Consider the following 15,659-nt stretch of genomic DNA (forward strand, 5'->3'; position numbering starts at 1 on the left):
GTGTTCAGTGTGTCCCTCGGGACGCTTCGGTGTGGGCTGTCAGCTCAGATGTGCCTGTGATAATGGAGGACGCTGCCATCATGTAACCGGACGCTGCTCATGTCCTCCAGGCTGGACGGGCCACAACTGCAGGAAAGGTCAATTTGATTTCTTTTTTTATACTGCAATTATAAAACAATAATGGAAATGCATATGTTATTATCTGCACCTTTACTCAAGTGTTTGACTTGTGATCTTCGTCCTCTGACTGTAGCCTGTGACACGGGCCGCTGGGGTCTGGACTGTGTGAGTGTCTGTGACTGTGGAAATGGTGACGGAGGGTGTGACGCTCAGACGGGACGCTGTCATTGTGAGGCGGGCTTCACTGGACCACGATGTGACCAGAGTGAGTCAAACACCTGCATGCACACTTTCATTATGTTGCACATTTAACATTTGTTTATGGTTTTTATTGTTCTACATTGTTTACATTGTTTTTTTTAATCCTTCTATATTCCTGTTAAAAAAAGTTACAGTATTTACAGTATTTATAAAAAAAAAGATAATTGAATGCAAAGAAAGCACACAAATGCACACAAAAAAAAGGAAAAATAATACAAAAATGTATAGTTTAAAAATATATATGTTTTTAATAAAAAATAAATGTGGTTAAAATTTATATGAATATATAAGGGAAAATATTAATTTAAGGTCCGTTACTGTAACTTTTTCTTTTAGGTTTTTAACAAAATAAAAACCATTTTGCCTTTGCTCATTTTAAATGGTCTTGCCAGTTAGCATGAATTTATAAATGTTCCCAACATTTTTTGCATGCTCATAAATTTGCTCTGTGTAATAATAATTATTAAATGGAGATAATATATGCTACTGTTTTTCCTTGTAGAGCAGAACGTCTCGGTTACGTACGTAACCCTCGTTCCCTGATGGAGGGAACGGAGACGTTATGTCGACCGACAAATGGGGTCTCACTTGGGAGGCCAATCATCTCTGATTTTAAGAGAAAACGCCAATGAAATTGGCAAGTGGATTAACACACCTGAGCCACTCCCCGTGCCAGCGGGTATAAATAGGGCGACAGGTGCATCCACTCATTAGGTTTTACGCTGAGGAGCCGAGAACGTGTCCCGGCAACAGCGAATGGTTCAAGGTTGTGGCATGGGGACATAACGTCTCCATTCCCTCCATCAGGGAACGAGGGTTACGTACGTAACCGAGACGTTCCCTATCTGTCGGTCACTACGAGTTATGTCGACTGACAAATGGGGTCCTATGGAAAACGCCATAACCTGAACCTCGTCACAACCCTGAGGCGCTGCAATTGTTGACAAGCCTTGGCGTGCCACAAAAGCTACGCTTAAGGTCGTAACCTTCCCAAAGCCCCAGCGCAAATTCACTGACCTTGGTACCGAAGGGGCCAAAGGGTGAGTACATTGCTGCTGGAGAAGGCCATGCTGCTGTTCCGCCCACATAAAGTAAATGGAAGGGATTTCAACCTTCAGTGAAAGATTGCTTCAAATCTTCCCTATTTGTTCTTTCAGCTGGCAAGACAATGGGGAAGCGAGCCTTTAGGAAAGGTCGCTACGGAGACCACATCCTACCCGTAGGGAGGTGACATGTGGACTGACCCAGGGGGCAGTACTACATATGGAAAGGGTTTCTGAGGCAGGTCCTACCTTGGAGTAGGGATGGAACGACTGCCAGAAGAGACTGACAGAGCGATCTGTCAAGGGAAGACACGGGTTTGCCAAGAGGGAAACCTTACCGTGGAAGAATACACATATGGGATCACCCGTAGGGAACCCAGCCATATGGACACCTAGCCCAGTACAGGGGCTGACCGGCTCCGGGCATGCTAACGCCAGTACTGGGCCTGGCGACAGACTGCTCCGCCAAGTCTGACGCCGAGGGTGCTGGAGGATGCTCGACCAGGGTACGCCAACCGGGGAACTCTACTGGGAGAAGAAGGCGCTCACATCCCCATGTTAGGGGGAATGGCGCAGCAAGCGAGACACCCAGCCAGCCCTTCCCGCCAATTACCTGTTACCCAACACACGGGAGGAAACTGGCTCTACACGGAGGTTGTAAAACCTCGCAAAGGTGTTAGGTGTCGCCCAGCCCGCAGCTCGACAAATGTCTGCCAGAGAGGCGCCGTGCGCCAACGCATAGGAGGAGGCCACACTCCGTGTGGAGTGGGCCCTCACCCCCAGGGGGCACGGCTCGCCTTGGGAATGGTAAGCCAAGGCGATGGCGTCCACTATCCAGTGGGCCAACCTCTGCTTAGAGACAGCCTTCCCCTTCTGCTGACCTCCAAAGCAGACCAGGAGCTGCTCAGAGCTTCTGAAGCTCTGGGTGCGGTCCACGTATATGCGAAGCGCTCTTACGGGACACAGCAATGACAAGGCTGGATCTGCCTCCTCCAGGGGCAGCGCTTGCAGGTTCACCACCTGGTCTCGGAAGGGAGTGGTGGGAACCTTGGGCACGTATCCAGGCCGGGGTCTCAGGACAACGTGAGAGTAGGCCGGCCCGAACACAAAGCACTCTTCACTTACCGAAAATGCTTGGAGGTCCCCGACCCTCTTGATGGAAGTGAGCGCGATCAGGAGCGCTGTCTTGAGAGACAGGAACTTCAGCTCAACCGAATCCAGCGGCTCAAAGGGACCCCTCTGAAGGCCCGCCAGGACAATAGAGAGGTCCCAGGAGGGAATCAGGGGTGTCCTAGGAGGATGTAACCTTCTGGCACCCCTCAGGAACCTAACGATCAGGTCATGCCTCCCCAGGGACCGGCCGTCCACTGCATCGTGATGTGCTGCAATGGCAGCCACATACACCTTCAGGGTGGAGGGTGACAGCCCACGCTCCAGCCTACCTTGCAGGAAAGAAAGCACGACTCTGACCGGGCATCTCCGGGGGTCTTCTCGGTGAGAAGAACACCAATTCGTGAACAGACTCCACTTCAGAGCATAGGCCTGCCTCGTAGAAGGGGCTCTAGCCTGAGTGATAGTGTCTACCACCGCTGGTTCCAGAGATCTGGACGCGGGTGCCAAATGGTGCCAAGCCCCTGAGAGAGAAGGTCTCTCCTCAGGGGGATGCGCCAGGGAGGGGCTGTCACGAGGAGCATGAGTTCCGAAAACCAGGTCCGGGTGGGCCAGTAAGGCGCAACCAACAGGACCTGTTCCTCATCCTCCCTGACCTTGCACAGTGTCTGTGCGAGCAGGCTCACTGGGGGAAACGCATACTTGTGTAAAGCCCGAGGCCAGCTGTGTGCCAGTGCATCTGTGCCCAGGGGGGCCTGGGACAGGGAATAGTACAGCTGGCAGTGGGAGGACTCGTGGGAAGCAAACAGGTCTACCTGGGCTTCCCCGAATCGACTCCAGATCAGCTGGACCGTCTGGGGATGGAGTCGCCATTCCCCGGGGAAAGTGAGCTGTCATGAGAGCGCGTCGGCTGCATGATTGAGCTCCCCCGGGATGTGGACAGCGCGCAGCGACTTGAGCCACGTCTGACTCCAGAGGAGGAGATGACGGGCGAGTTGAGACATGCGACGTGATCGTAAACCGCCTTGTCGGTTGATGTACGACACAGCCGCAGTGTTGTCCGTGCGGACCAACACGTGCTTGTCCAGCACTAGCGGACGAAACCGTCGCAAAGCTAGATGCACTGCCAGCAACTCCAGGCAGTTGATGTGCCAAAGCAGTCGAGGTCCTGTCCAGGACCCTGAAGCTGCCTGCCCGTTGCATGTCGCGCCCCAGCCCGAGTTGGAGGCATCCGTTGTGACAACAACGTGCCGGGACACTTGTTCTAAGGGCACGCCGGCCCGTAGAAAAGCAAGGTCCGACCAAGGACTGAATAGGCGGCGACACATCAGTGTGATGGTGACACGATGTGTACCGCGGCGCCATGCCCATCTCGGGACTCGGGAGTGTAACCAGTGCTGAAGTGGTCTCATATGAAGCAACCCGAGCGGCGTGACTGCGGCTGCGGATGCCATATGCCCCAGGAGCCTCTGAAAGTGTTTCAGCGGTACCACTGTCCTGCCTCTGAAGGAACTCAGGCAGTTCAGCACTGAGTGGGCACGCTCGCTGGTGAGACGTGCCGTCATACTCACCGAGTCTAACTCCACACCGAGATAAGAGATTCTCTGCACAGGGGAGAGCTTGCTCTTCTCCCGGTTGACCTGAAGCCCCAACTGACTGAGGTGCCGAAGCACGAAGTCCCTGTGATCGCACAACTCTTCTCGGGACCGGGCCATAATGAGCCAGTCGTCGAGATAGTTGAGGATCCTGATGCCCACTTCCCAAAGTGGGGCAAGGGCGCCCTCCGTGACCTTCGTGAAGACACGGGGGGACAGGGAGAGCCCGAAGGGGAGGACCTTGTACTGCCATGCCTGACCCTCGAAAGCAAAGCGCAGGAACGGTCTGTGACGAGGGAGGATAGAGACATGAAAGTACGCGTCTTTCAGGTCGATCGCTGCAAACCAGTCCTGGGGCTGGACGCATTTGATAATGCATTTCTGCGTCAACATCCTGAACGGGAGCTTGTGTAGGGCCCGATTCAAGACTCGCAGATCCAGGATAGGTCGAAGGCCACCGCTTTTCTTGGGCACGATGAAGTAAGGGCTGTAAAACCCCGTCCTCATCTCGGCTGGAGGGACCGGCTCGATTGCATCCTTCGCCAGGAGGACAGCAATATCCTCGCGCAAGACAGGGGCGTCCTGGACTGCCACCGAAGTCTCGAGCACGCCATTGAACTTGGGGGGTCGCCGAATCGCATAGCCGAGTCGAACCGTCCGGATGAGCCAGCGTGACGGGTTGGGCAGCGCAAGCCACGCTCCCAGATACCGTACAAGTGGCACCAAAGGGACAGTCGACATACCCGCAGTGGTGCAGCGATGGGGAGTCGTGCCGGAAGGCCCAGAAGGCACTGCGTCCTGGGTCATCGCAACCACACTCCCCGTGTTCCCGGAGGAACTGGCCAGAGACGCGTGGAGAGGCGTTGTGTCTCCGAACCGCGACCCCTTGGCCGCTGACGAAAGGGGGCGTCGTGGGTGAGAATGAGGAAGCTGTGCGTCGCTCATTGTCAACCCACGAGCCTTGCAACTCGGAGGAAGGAGTGGTGCAACAGAACAAAACAGAAACTGAAGATTCTCCACCCGGCCCTCCTCCGGGGGAAGGAGTGGCGCTGTCTTCGCCATCTCTTGAAGAGCTGTTCTCCGCATCTCCGAGTTGCCCGTGTCAGGGCCGCTTGGTCGACTTCTTAGAGGACTTCGCAGCCGGGAGTGACACGGGGGGCGCCGCTCTCCTGCACGGGGCTCGACGCGCCGGCCTCGAAGAACTCTCAGCACGGGGCGGAGCTGGCGTAGAGGACGCAGGGGGGCGCCCACGGCGACGAGCAGGCTGAGGCGCTACCCGCGACGGAACGGTGGCAGCCGGAGAGACACGTCGGGGCAGGATGTGCTGGATGGCCTCAGTCTGCTTCTGTACCGCTGAGAACTGCTGGGCAAAGTCCTCGACAGTGTCGCCGAACAGGCCTGCCTGGGAGATGGGGGCGTCGAGAAAGCGCGCTTTGTCCATGTCCCTCATCTCAGCCAGGTTCAGCCAGAGATGCCGCTCCTGGACCACCAGCGTGGACATCGCCTTCCCGAGGGACCGCGCCGTGACCTTCGTTGCCCGTAAGGCGAAGTCAGTCGCCGTGCGCAGCTCCTGCATCAACCCCGGGTCGGTACCACCCTCGTGCATAGCTTTGAGTGCCTTGGCTTGGTGTACCTGCAGGATAGCCATGGCATGCAGGGCAGAGGCAGCTTGGCCCGCAGCACTGTAAGCCTTGGCAGCGAGTGCGGCCGTCAGCTTACAGGCCTTGGACGGGAGACGCGGACGATTCCTCCAAGTGGCGGCGTTTTGTGGGCACAAGTGCACCGCAACCGCCCTCTCCACCTGGGGAACCTCCACGTACCCCCTGGCTGCCCCGCCATCGAGGGTGGTGAGGATGGAAGAGGGAGAAGAGCGGCTTCTGGCCGTGAAAGGGGCCGTCCACGACTTCGTCACCTCTTCATGCACCTCCGGGAAGAAAGGCACCGGAGCAGAACGAGGTTGTGAGCCGCGTCCCGCGCCGAGAAACCAATCATCCAGCCGTGAGGGCTCGGGACTGGGCGGTGTAGTCACCTCCAGTCCGATACTCACGGCTGCCCGGGCAAGCATGGCCGACAACTCCAAGTCCGATTCGGCAGCAGCGACAACACCCGAGGGGGGCAGCCCCGCCGAACCTTCATCCTCAGAGGTCGATAACCCATCCCCTGATGCAGCAATCGACATCTGGTCTTCGGGCGGCGCACCGAAAGACACGCTGGGACCGCTGTGAGACGGCCCAGCAGAATCAATCGGCAGCTGCACGGGACAGTCGCTGCGTGAGGAGTGAGAGGTCCGTGGGGCGTGGCCCGGCGGAGAAGCTCTCACTGTGATCCTCAGATCTCCCAGAGCGCCAGCCGGCGGCCCTCTGCTCGAGCCAGAGAGACCGGGACGGGTGGCGACAGAGGGGTCTGCTGCACTCCCTTGAGGAGTGAGAGACGCGATCGCAGCGCTGCCATGTTCATACGCCCACAGTAGACGCATGAATCATCCACGAGCGCAGCCTCAGCGTGTTGGACGCCCAGACACTGCAGACAACGCTCGTGACCGTCAACCGAAGACAGGAAACGACCGCATCCAGAAGGACACGGACAAAACGGCATCTTGAAAAAGACGCGAATCGTCCGTGATTTGCTCTTTTAGAACTGTCTCTTTTAGCCGAAGCGCCCAGGGGAATCGCCGACTCGCAGGGACACCGCTGTAATGCGCCGTCACACCGACCAGGAACAGTTTTAGAACAAAACAAAGATGATGGCTTTGTAGAGATGTCTTCATCCACTACTCGGCTCCGAAGCAAAAATCTAATGAGTGGATGCACCTGTCGCCCTATTTATACCCGCTGGCACGGGGAGTGGCTCAGGTGTGTTAATCCACTTGCCAATTTCATTGGCGTTTTCTCTTAAAATCAGAGATGATTGGCCTCCCAAGTGAGACCCCATTTGTCGGTCGACATAACTCGTAGTGACCGACAGATAGGGAACTACTTTAGATTTAATAGTTTCTCTGTATTCTATGTTTGCTGCTATGTCTGTTAGAAATGAAACAGTATTTATGGAATATTTGATAATGAAACATTATGAAAAGAAACTAAAGCCATGCAAAATAAAAAATAAAATTATGGGCAGTTGATGCATTTAACATTTATATTATAAATGTATATAAATATACATATATATCTGTATATCTAAAGTCCTGTAACATTTATTTGAGGCTTTTAAAAATAATATAATATTGCTTTTACTTAATTTTAAATGGTTTTGCTAGTGGACTCATTTATGTTCTCATTTTAGATTTGACAGTCCCTCTGTATTCCATGAATACTTCAATATGTGTTATAAATGTTACAGTATTTATCATGCATTTGATGGGATCTGTATCTGTCCCAGGATGCCCTGCTGGTTCATTCGGCCCAGGCTGTAAGCATCGCTGCCAGTGTGAAAACCAGGCATCATGTGACCATGTGGGCGGAGCTTGCACCTGTAAGATTGGCTGGACCGGAACGTTCTGTGAAAAAGGTATCACCATTTCTCATATATTAACATCAGTCGTTTTAAGGAATACGTTATTTTTGACCGTTTATGTGTGTGTCCAGCCTGTCCGCAGGGTTTCTACGGTCTGGACTGTCAGCAGAGGTGTGTGTGTTTGAACGGAGGGCTCTGTGATCATGTCAGCGGTGAATGTGCCTGTCGTCCCGGCTGGATCGGCCCACATTGTAACCAAAGTGAGCTTTTAATGAAATGCAGGATTATACCTTCTTCTTTTATCTGTGTTGCACAGAGGTGTTTTCCAGGGAGTAATGTTTGTGTGTTTGTCTGATCTGTAGCATGTCCTGCTGGCCTGTACAGAGAGAGCTGTTCTCAGACGTGTGTTTGTCACAATAACAGCAGCTGTGACGCTGTGAGCGGTCAGTGTGAGTGCAGCGCAGGGTGGACAGGAGACACCTGCTCACAACGTAAGATACTGACGCTTCATTCAAAAGCAGTGTTTCTGAAGTCAGGACGTCTCCTGTACGAGTGTGTATGGTTTTGGTGTTCTAGTTCAGATTTGGTATTGCTGTTTTCCAGGTTGTTCTCCGGGTTTCTTCGGGACGGGCTGTGCTCAGAGGTGTGTGTGTCAGAGCGGGGGTTCCTGTGACCCTGAGAGCGGTCGCTGCTTCTGTCCCAGCGGATGGACGGGTTCAGCCTGTGAACTGGGTGAGTGGCTATGATATAAGCAATGTTTCGATACATACACACTTCATTGTATTTGACAGTGTAAAGTGCAGTGGGCTGACTAGCATAGGAAACTATTATTGACAGTGTGGAAACTCAGTGTTTTTACATTTTAGTTTTTAACCAGGAGAATTGAGAACACAAAATAATCAGGGCATGACACAATCTAGTATATGTAAATGTTTCTATATTTGATTTATTTTATATATAATAAATAAATACAATTGATCTTGAGGTGTGAAGTTGGGAAGGAGAATAGCCACTGATTTCCAGGCATTGCATCATATATATAATTTGATGCTGGTATTTCACTTTTCAGTGTTTGTTAACCTGTGTGCCAGATGGTTTTGGCAACCGCAGACACTTTAGTCCAGGCCTCTGTTTCTAGATCTTGGTTTCTTCTCCTCGCACCTCATCATAGTTATGAGCTCTGCTCCGGGGTGAACGTTTACATGCAGTTCATTTAGTCTCAAACTCTGAGCTAAACTTCAAAATAAAGCAAAAAGCAGAGTATACTGTATGTGATACAAGTGTTTAAAAAAAAAAAAAAAAAAAAAAAAAGCACAACAGCAATTTAATAACAAAAATACAGTGTCTAATAAATAATTGAATCTATTATTTATTTATTTAAACTTATGGTCCTTTCCATCCCTCGTCTCCAGTTGGTTGTTTCAGTTTTTTGCTCTAAATTTTTTTTTTTACCATATATATATATATATATATATATATAGTATATATGGTAGAAATATGTATATATTTATATTTATTTACTTATATATACTTAAAATTTTATTGGCAAGGGAAAATTCCCACACCTCCCATTTACGTTCAATTATTTCACAAGGATTTTAAAATATCTCATTCGATCATATTTTAGAGCCAGATAATATTTTTTCTGTATCTGATGTGATGCACAGCATTTGCATATATTTATGCATAATCAAAGAATTCTGTAAAGTGTATAATTAAGTGAACATGTTTATTATATTTATTTATATTTTAAGTGTACTAATACTATACATTTAATTCTGCAATGTCTTATATTTATTTATGTGTATATCATTTATTATTTAAATATAATGCTCATCAATGTTTTGTAAATGTATGCTTCATGTTGACGTGCGTGTGTGTGTGTGTGTGTGTGTCAGAGTGTCCAGCGGATCGCTTCGGCTCAGACTGTCAGGACAGATGTGAGTGTCTGAACGGTGCTCAGTGTGACACACAGACGGGTCGCTGTGTTTGTAAGCCGGGCTGGACGGGACAGCGCTGTGAGAACGGTAAGATCACCTACAGACGTCTGCTGAACACAAGAACGTTCTGTGATGAAACCACCTCAGCTCAGTAGAAATACATCAACACTGGAAATAAACTCAGCTTGTGTGGGCTTTTTGTGTGTGTCTGAACATATGGGGACCAAATGATCGTAAACTCAAAAAACCTTCCTAGAGAAGTGAAATATGTCTTAGTTGATATGTAATATGTGTGTGTGGGGAAGGGTGAGGGTGTAATGATCATGATCAGCATTGTGTGTGTGTGTGTGTGTGTGTGTCAGAGTGTGTTCCCGGGCGGTTTGGACTCGGCTGTGAGGGCCGGTGTGAGTGTGATCACGCTGCTCCCTGTCATCATGTGAGCGGACAGTGTCTCTGTCCTGCAGGATGGAGAGGAAGACGCTGTGAGAAAGGTCAGTTCAGAACCTGTGTGACCGTCACTTCAGTGTCCAGGATGTTGAACAGGATTTGTACGCTCATCTGCAAATACTGCTCGTTACATTTCAGATGTTATTTTAATATTTATGTCAATTTATACCAACTTATACCCCATTGTGAGGTATGTTCTCACACAGCTTGCCAGTCTCTTCAAATGTGGCCACGCACATGCCGTCAAACTCTGTATCTGTGTGTGTAACACTCTGTGTGTGTCTCAGCTTGTCTGCCGGGCTCATACGGTCAGGACTGTGTCCAGCGCTGCTCCTGCCCGCCGGGGACATCATGCCATCACGTGACGGGACGCTGCGGCTGCCCTCCCGGATACACGGGCAACGGCTGCGAGCAGAGTGAGTCTGCAGCTTCACAAATCACTGCATCACAAGAGTCGTTGTAAAAAACCTGATCACCCGTGTGGGTCTCAACAGTCTGTCTGCCCGGCACCTTCGGCATCGACTGTAATCAGCTGTGTCAGTGTTCAGAGAGAAACCAGCTGTGCCACCCGGTGTCTGGAGTGTGTTACTGCGCGCCTGGATTCACAGGACCCAAGTGTGAACAGGGTGAGGGATGCATTCAGGCTTCCACTAACCACTGGATTCATATCGGGACTGAGAGGATGTTTGGGGTTTGTTCCTCTGCTGTGGTTTAGATCAGTCGAGAACTGCACGGGTTCGTGAGCTGAGCAACTAACAACTGATTAAATCCTTACAATGTCAAATTAAAGGAACAATACAGAAAATCCTAAAAATGCTAAATCACGGTACATTTTAAAATTAGAATAAATTAAAACACTTACTAATTTGAGGTTAAAATAAATAAAAAAAATGTAAAAAAAATGTTTTTATGAATCTTTTCAAAAAAGTCACATTAAAATGAATAAATAAATTAATGAATAATAATAATAAAAAAAACTCAGTTAAACTTAAAACATAAAATAATACATTTTAAAATAAATACAATGAAAATGAAACTTACCAAACTGTATAAAATCCTATAAATATAACATTTAAATTTAAGGAAACTTTAAAACATAAGCAAATAAAATAACAATAACAACAACAACAATAATAATAATAATAATAATAATAAAATAAATAAATAAAAATCTCATTAAAACTTAAATCATAAAGTTATATATTTTAAAATAAATACAATCAAACTGCAACAAATATAAAATCCTAAAATATAAAATTTAAGGTAACTTTTGAAAACACAGCAAATATAATATAATATAATATAATATAATATAATATAATATAAAGTGCCAAAAATGTAAATTTAAATGAATTTTAAAATAAAACAAACTATTTTCTTGCTATTTTCTAAAATTTATAAAATCATAAAAGTATCAAATTAAATATATTTGAAAATAAAAACAAATTAAAACACAAAAAATAAAATTAAAAAAGCTCAAATAAAATAAATAAGAAATAAGGTTATTATTATAAATATTATTTTATCAATTAAATAAAAAACACTTAATAAATTGATACAAATGTGAGGTTAAAATAAATAATTTAAAAATAAAATCTTTCACCATGACACAACGTTAGAAAACTGTGAACAAGTGAATGTGCTGTTAAATTATTGTAATATTAAAGGGTGTAAATATTTAAATATGAACTATTTAATATTAAAGTAGTAATGTCAAAAGGGGTAAAGCTAAAAAAAAAAAAGAGAGAGAGAGAAATTGTGAATCCCTGTTTTGGATAAAAGGTTATTTGACTATAAGAGGTGAGTGATTGTAAAGTTTGCGTGGAGTGTATTGACTGGTACTGATGCTGCTGCTTTTTTGTGATGTTTGGTGTGTAGCGTGTGCCGAGGGTTTCTACGGTCCCGGCTGCGAGCGTCGCTGTGAGTGTGTGAACGGAGGCGTTTGTCTTCCAGTCTCGGGCGCCTGTGAGTGTCCGGCCGGGTTCATCGGGGCCCGCTGTCATCTCAGTGAGTCACACAACAAACACTCACAAATACATGCATGTGTCTCAGACAGCAGTGTTTCAACAGCGCTCTTCTCCTCTCGTCCCGTCCCGTCTGGTGTTCAGCGTGTCCGGCGGGACGCTACGGGCCGGACTGTGGCCGCGTGGCCGTCTGTGGGAAGGGGGCGAGGAATGACCCGGTCACCGGCGTGTGTGTGGGAGAGGAAGGTGAGCTGGTGTTGTGTGAGGTTTAGATGTGTGTTCTCAGACGTCTGACAGCGGTGTGTGTGTGTGTGTGTGTGTGTAGTGTGTCCCGCGGGCCACTTCGGACCGGGCTGCTCTCAGCGCTGTGACTGCAGTAACAGAGGCCTGTGTGACGCCGGCTCTGGAAACTGTTCATGTGGCCTCGGCTGGACCGGCTCGCGCTGTGAGAGAGGTGACACATCATCATCATCATCATCATCATCGCTAGAGCTCATAATGATGCTCTTATTCTAGCTTTAATAGCCATTTATTCATCTGACACGATCCATCATCCAGGAGTCATTCCAGTGGACAACTGATGCTGAAAAGCCATCAAATTGACGTCAATAAATAGGTCAAATATTGGAATCAGTCTGACGTCAGAAACCCGTCATGCTGCTTACGTGATGTAAATTAAATTTCAAACATATTTGCTTAAATACACGTGACAACAGTTTCAGTGTGGGGTTAACTTCCTGTTTTTACCCAAGTACCACCAGAAGACACTGCCACCCAAACCACATTAAAAATCATGTTACAGCGTCTTGATTTATATTTAGTGTCATATTGATGTCAGAAAGTAAAAAAACAAAAGACTCTTTTGAAATGCATTATTAATTGATCTGTTCATTTATAGATGAAATGCTCATGAATCCATTGACTTCTTTCTAAACACTTATTCGATCTGGAGTCTTGTTTTAGTTTGATGTGTGATAGAAATGCAATATAGCTACAAATATTCATTTGATCCAGCTAAAATATATTAATCAAAGTGCAATTACATTTTCAAATATTTGAATCTATTATATATGAAATAATGTAGCAGTTAAGTAAAAAATAACATAAACACAAAATATATATAATAAAACTTTAAAAACATTTTCAGGAAATGATTGAAAAAATATTCATGTTATTTAAATCTACACAAGTATGTAATAATACAATTATAATATTCTATAATTATATATAATTGTACATAGGTATAATAAAAACACTGTATATTGTAAAAACATTGCATTATTTGACTGTGTATTAGTCTTTAAATGACACAAATAAGTCATAAATATGATATTGTACAATTAAATATGATACATATTTATTATATATTATAATAGTAAAAAAAAAGATTAATATAAATAAATAAATATATATATATATATATATATATATATATATATATATATATATATATATATATATATATATATATATAATTGTATATGCTGTCCTGCTTCAGCTGTGTTCTGTGTTTGATGATTTAGTGTGTGTGTGTGTGTGTGTGTGTGTGTGTGTGTGTGTTGTCAGAGTGTGCCGAGGGTCTCTTCGGTCCTGACTGTGCTCTGCAGTGTTGGTGTCAGAATAACAGCACATGTGACCGCGTGACAGGAAGCTGCCGGTGTCAGCCGGGATATTACGGTCATCTCTGTCAACACGGTGAGATCCAGGAGGAGCTCTCCCTGCAGCACTGACCGAGTGTTTGCTGTGTGCTGACGGTGTGTGTGTGTGTGTGTTTCAGCGTGTCCCGCCGGTCTGTTCGGCTCTGGCTGTCAGCAGCTCTGTGACTGTGTGAACGGGGCTTCATGTGACCCCAGAACCGGACAGTGTCTCTGTCCCGCTGGATTCCACGGCTCTCGCTGTGAAAGAGGTCAGACGTTCATCATCTACATCAGTCCACATACACTCACACACACACACACGTTTGTTTTTGTGAAAAGTGGGGACATCCCACAGGCGTAATGGTTTTTATAATGTAGAAACTGTATATTCTATCGCCCTTCACCAACCCTAACCCTAACCCTCACAGGAAACTTTGTGCATTTTTACTTTCTCAAAAAAACTCATTCTGTATGATTTATAAGTGTTTTGAAAAATGGGGACATGGGTCATAAGTCACCCTCTCCTTGTAATACCTGTGTCATACCCATGTCACTATACAGAGATGTGTCCTGATATGTCACAAAAACATGCCCCAACACACACACACACACACACACACACACACACACTCATAGACATACACAGACACACACACACACACTCACACAAAAACAAACACACACACACTGTAGTCAATCTGCCTTTTATTTTCAAATAGGAGATTATTTTCCTACATATCATTTTTTAAAACGCAAGTCAATTCCTGATTGTTGAAATTAATGTTTTTAAGAACTTATGTATATTTCAGGAAGATGTGCCCATATTAAGGCTTTACACACAATACTTCAGTCAAATCAGTTGCACCACATAGTTAACACGTGTGTCCCTGGACCACAAAACCAGTTATGAGGGTCGATTTTAGCTATGCACATTACAGTAGGAAATGTACAAAATATCTTCTTGGAACATGATCTTTACTTAATATCCTATTGATTTTTGGAATAATATAAAAATCGATAGTTTTGACGCACACAATGTTTTTTTGGCCATTGCTACAAATACATCCCAGCAAGTTAAGAATGGTTTTGTGCTCCAGGGTCACATATTATTATCTTAACTAAATAACTAAAACCATAAAACCATTATTTGAGATAAACATACAATAAACATTAGCTAATAGCTAAAGGAAAATATAAAAACTGCAAACTTGCTATTTTAGCAATGCAAATATGTATGTATACACACACACACACAGAGAGAGAGAGAGAACTAAATTAAAATGTATATGCAAACATTTAGAACTAAAGATTAGAAAATATGTTTATTTTATATACAGTATTTAATAATACTAGTAACACAATATGTACAATAATAACAATACCATATAATTATTGTTTTTAATTAATGTATAATTACACATTTTAGCCAAGTAAACATTTTTTATTATGGCTAATTTTGTGTTAAAGCACTAAAATAAATTAAAACCTTAAACAGCTTTTTCGTTACTAGAAATAAAATAAGCCCCAAATAAAAGCGCTCTTTTCGTCCTTCAGGATGTGAGCAGGGCAGGTTCGGTGTGAACTGCTCTCGGTCATGTGACTGTGCGGAGGACACCGCGTGTGACCCGGTGAGCGGCAGGTGTATCTGTGCCTCAGGAAAGACGGGCGTCCGGTGTGACAGCGGTGAGTGCAGGGACCCCGCTGCGCGCTCATGATGATGTGTTTATGACTGTGTGTGTGATGTGTGTGTGTGTGTCAGACTGCAGTGTGATGCGGTTCGGACCTGACTGTGCGCTCCGCTGCGACTGTGAGAACGGCTCCCTGTGCGACCGCAGGAACGGACGATGCCTGTGTCTGAGCGGATGGATCGGCCTCACATGCTCACAACGTAAACCTGCTCGAGATGAAGAAAAACACTACACACTTACAGCTAAAGCTAGTTATTAGTGCACACGAATCGATGAATCTGTAGTTGTTTTTATCACATTTAGCAATTCCTTTTTTTTTTCCACTTAAGTCTATTTTTATAGTTATTGTAGTTATTTAGTTAACTTAACTTTTTGCAACTGTAATACATAAGTGTGATGTG

At 46.0% G+C, this 15,659-nt stretch overlaps 1 protein-coding gene across 3 annotated transcripts in view; it reads left to right on the forward strand.

The window, feature by feature from the left end:
* The window catches only part of megf6b (multiple EGF-like-domains 6b), a 71,316-nt gene that overhangs the window by 54,676 nt on the left and 981 nt on the right, over positions 1-15,659 (forward strand). For 2 of the 3 annotated variants that reach the window (XM_052569769.1, XM_052569770.1), the window contains 17 exons: positions 9-137; positions 254-385; positions 7,508-7,636; positions 7,714-7,842; positions 7,945-8,073; positions 8,186-8,314; positions 9,481-9,609; positions 9,885-10,013; positions 10,257-10,385; positions 10,464-10,595; positions 11,848-11,976; positions 12,078-12,179; positions 12,259-12,387; positions 13,500-13,628; positions 13,711-13,839; positions 15,125-15,253; positions 15,330-15,458. In XM_052569769.1, the coding sequence (XP_052425729.1) occupies positions 9-137; positions 254-385; positions 7,508-7,636; positions 7,714-7,842; positions 7,945-8,073; positions 8,186-8,314; positions 9,481-9,609; positions 9,885-10,013; positions 10,257-10,385; positions 10,464-10,595; positions 11,848-11,976; positions 12,078-12,179; positions 12,259-12,387; positions 13,500-13,628; positions 13,711-13,839; positions 15,125-15,253; positions 15,330-15,458 (2,172 nt within the window). Of the gene's footprint in view, positions 1-8; positions 138-253; positions 386-7,507; positions 7,637-7,713; positions 7,843-7,944; positions 8,074-8,185; positions 8,315-9,480; positions 9,610-9,884; positions 10,014-10,256; positions 10,386-10,463; positions 10,596-11,847; positions 11,977-12,077; positions 12,180-12,258; positions 12,388-13,499; positions 13,629-13,710; positions 13,840-15,124; positions 15,254-15,329; positions 15,631-15,659 lie in introns of those variants that run through there. The other variant, XM_052569768.1, reaches the window with a different exon arrangement.

This window comes from Carassius gibelio, chromosome B11 (genome assembly GCF_023724105.1).
Source record: "Carassius gibelio isolate Cgi1373 ecotype wild population from Czech Republic chromosome B11, carGib1.2-hapl.c, whole genome shotgun sequence".
NCBI classification, from domain to species: Eukaryota; Metazoa; Chordata; class Actinopteri; order Cypriniformes; family Cyprinidae; genus Carassius; species Carassius gibelio.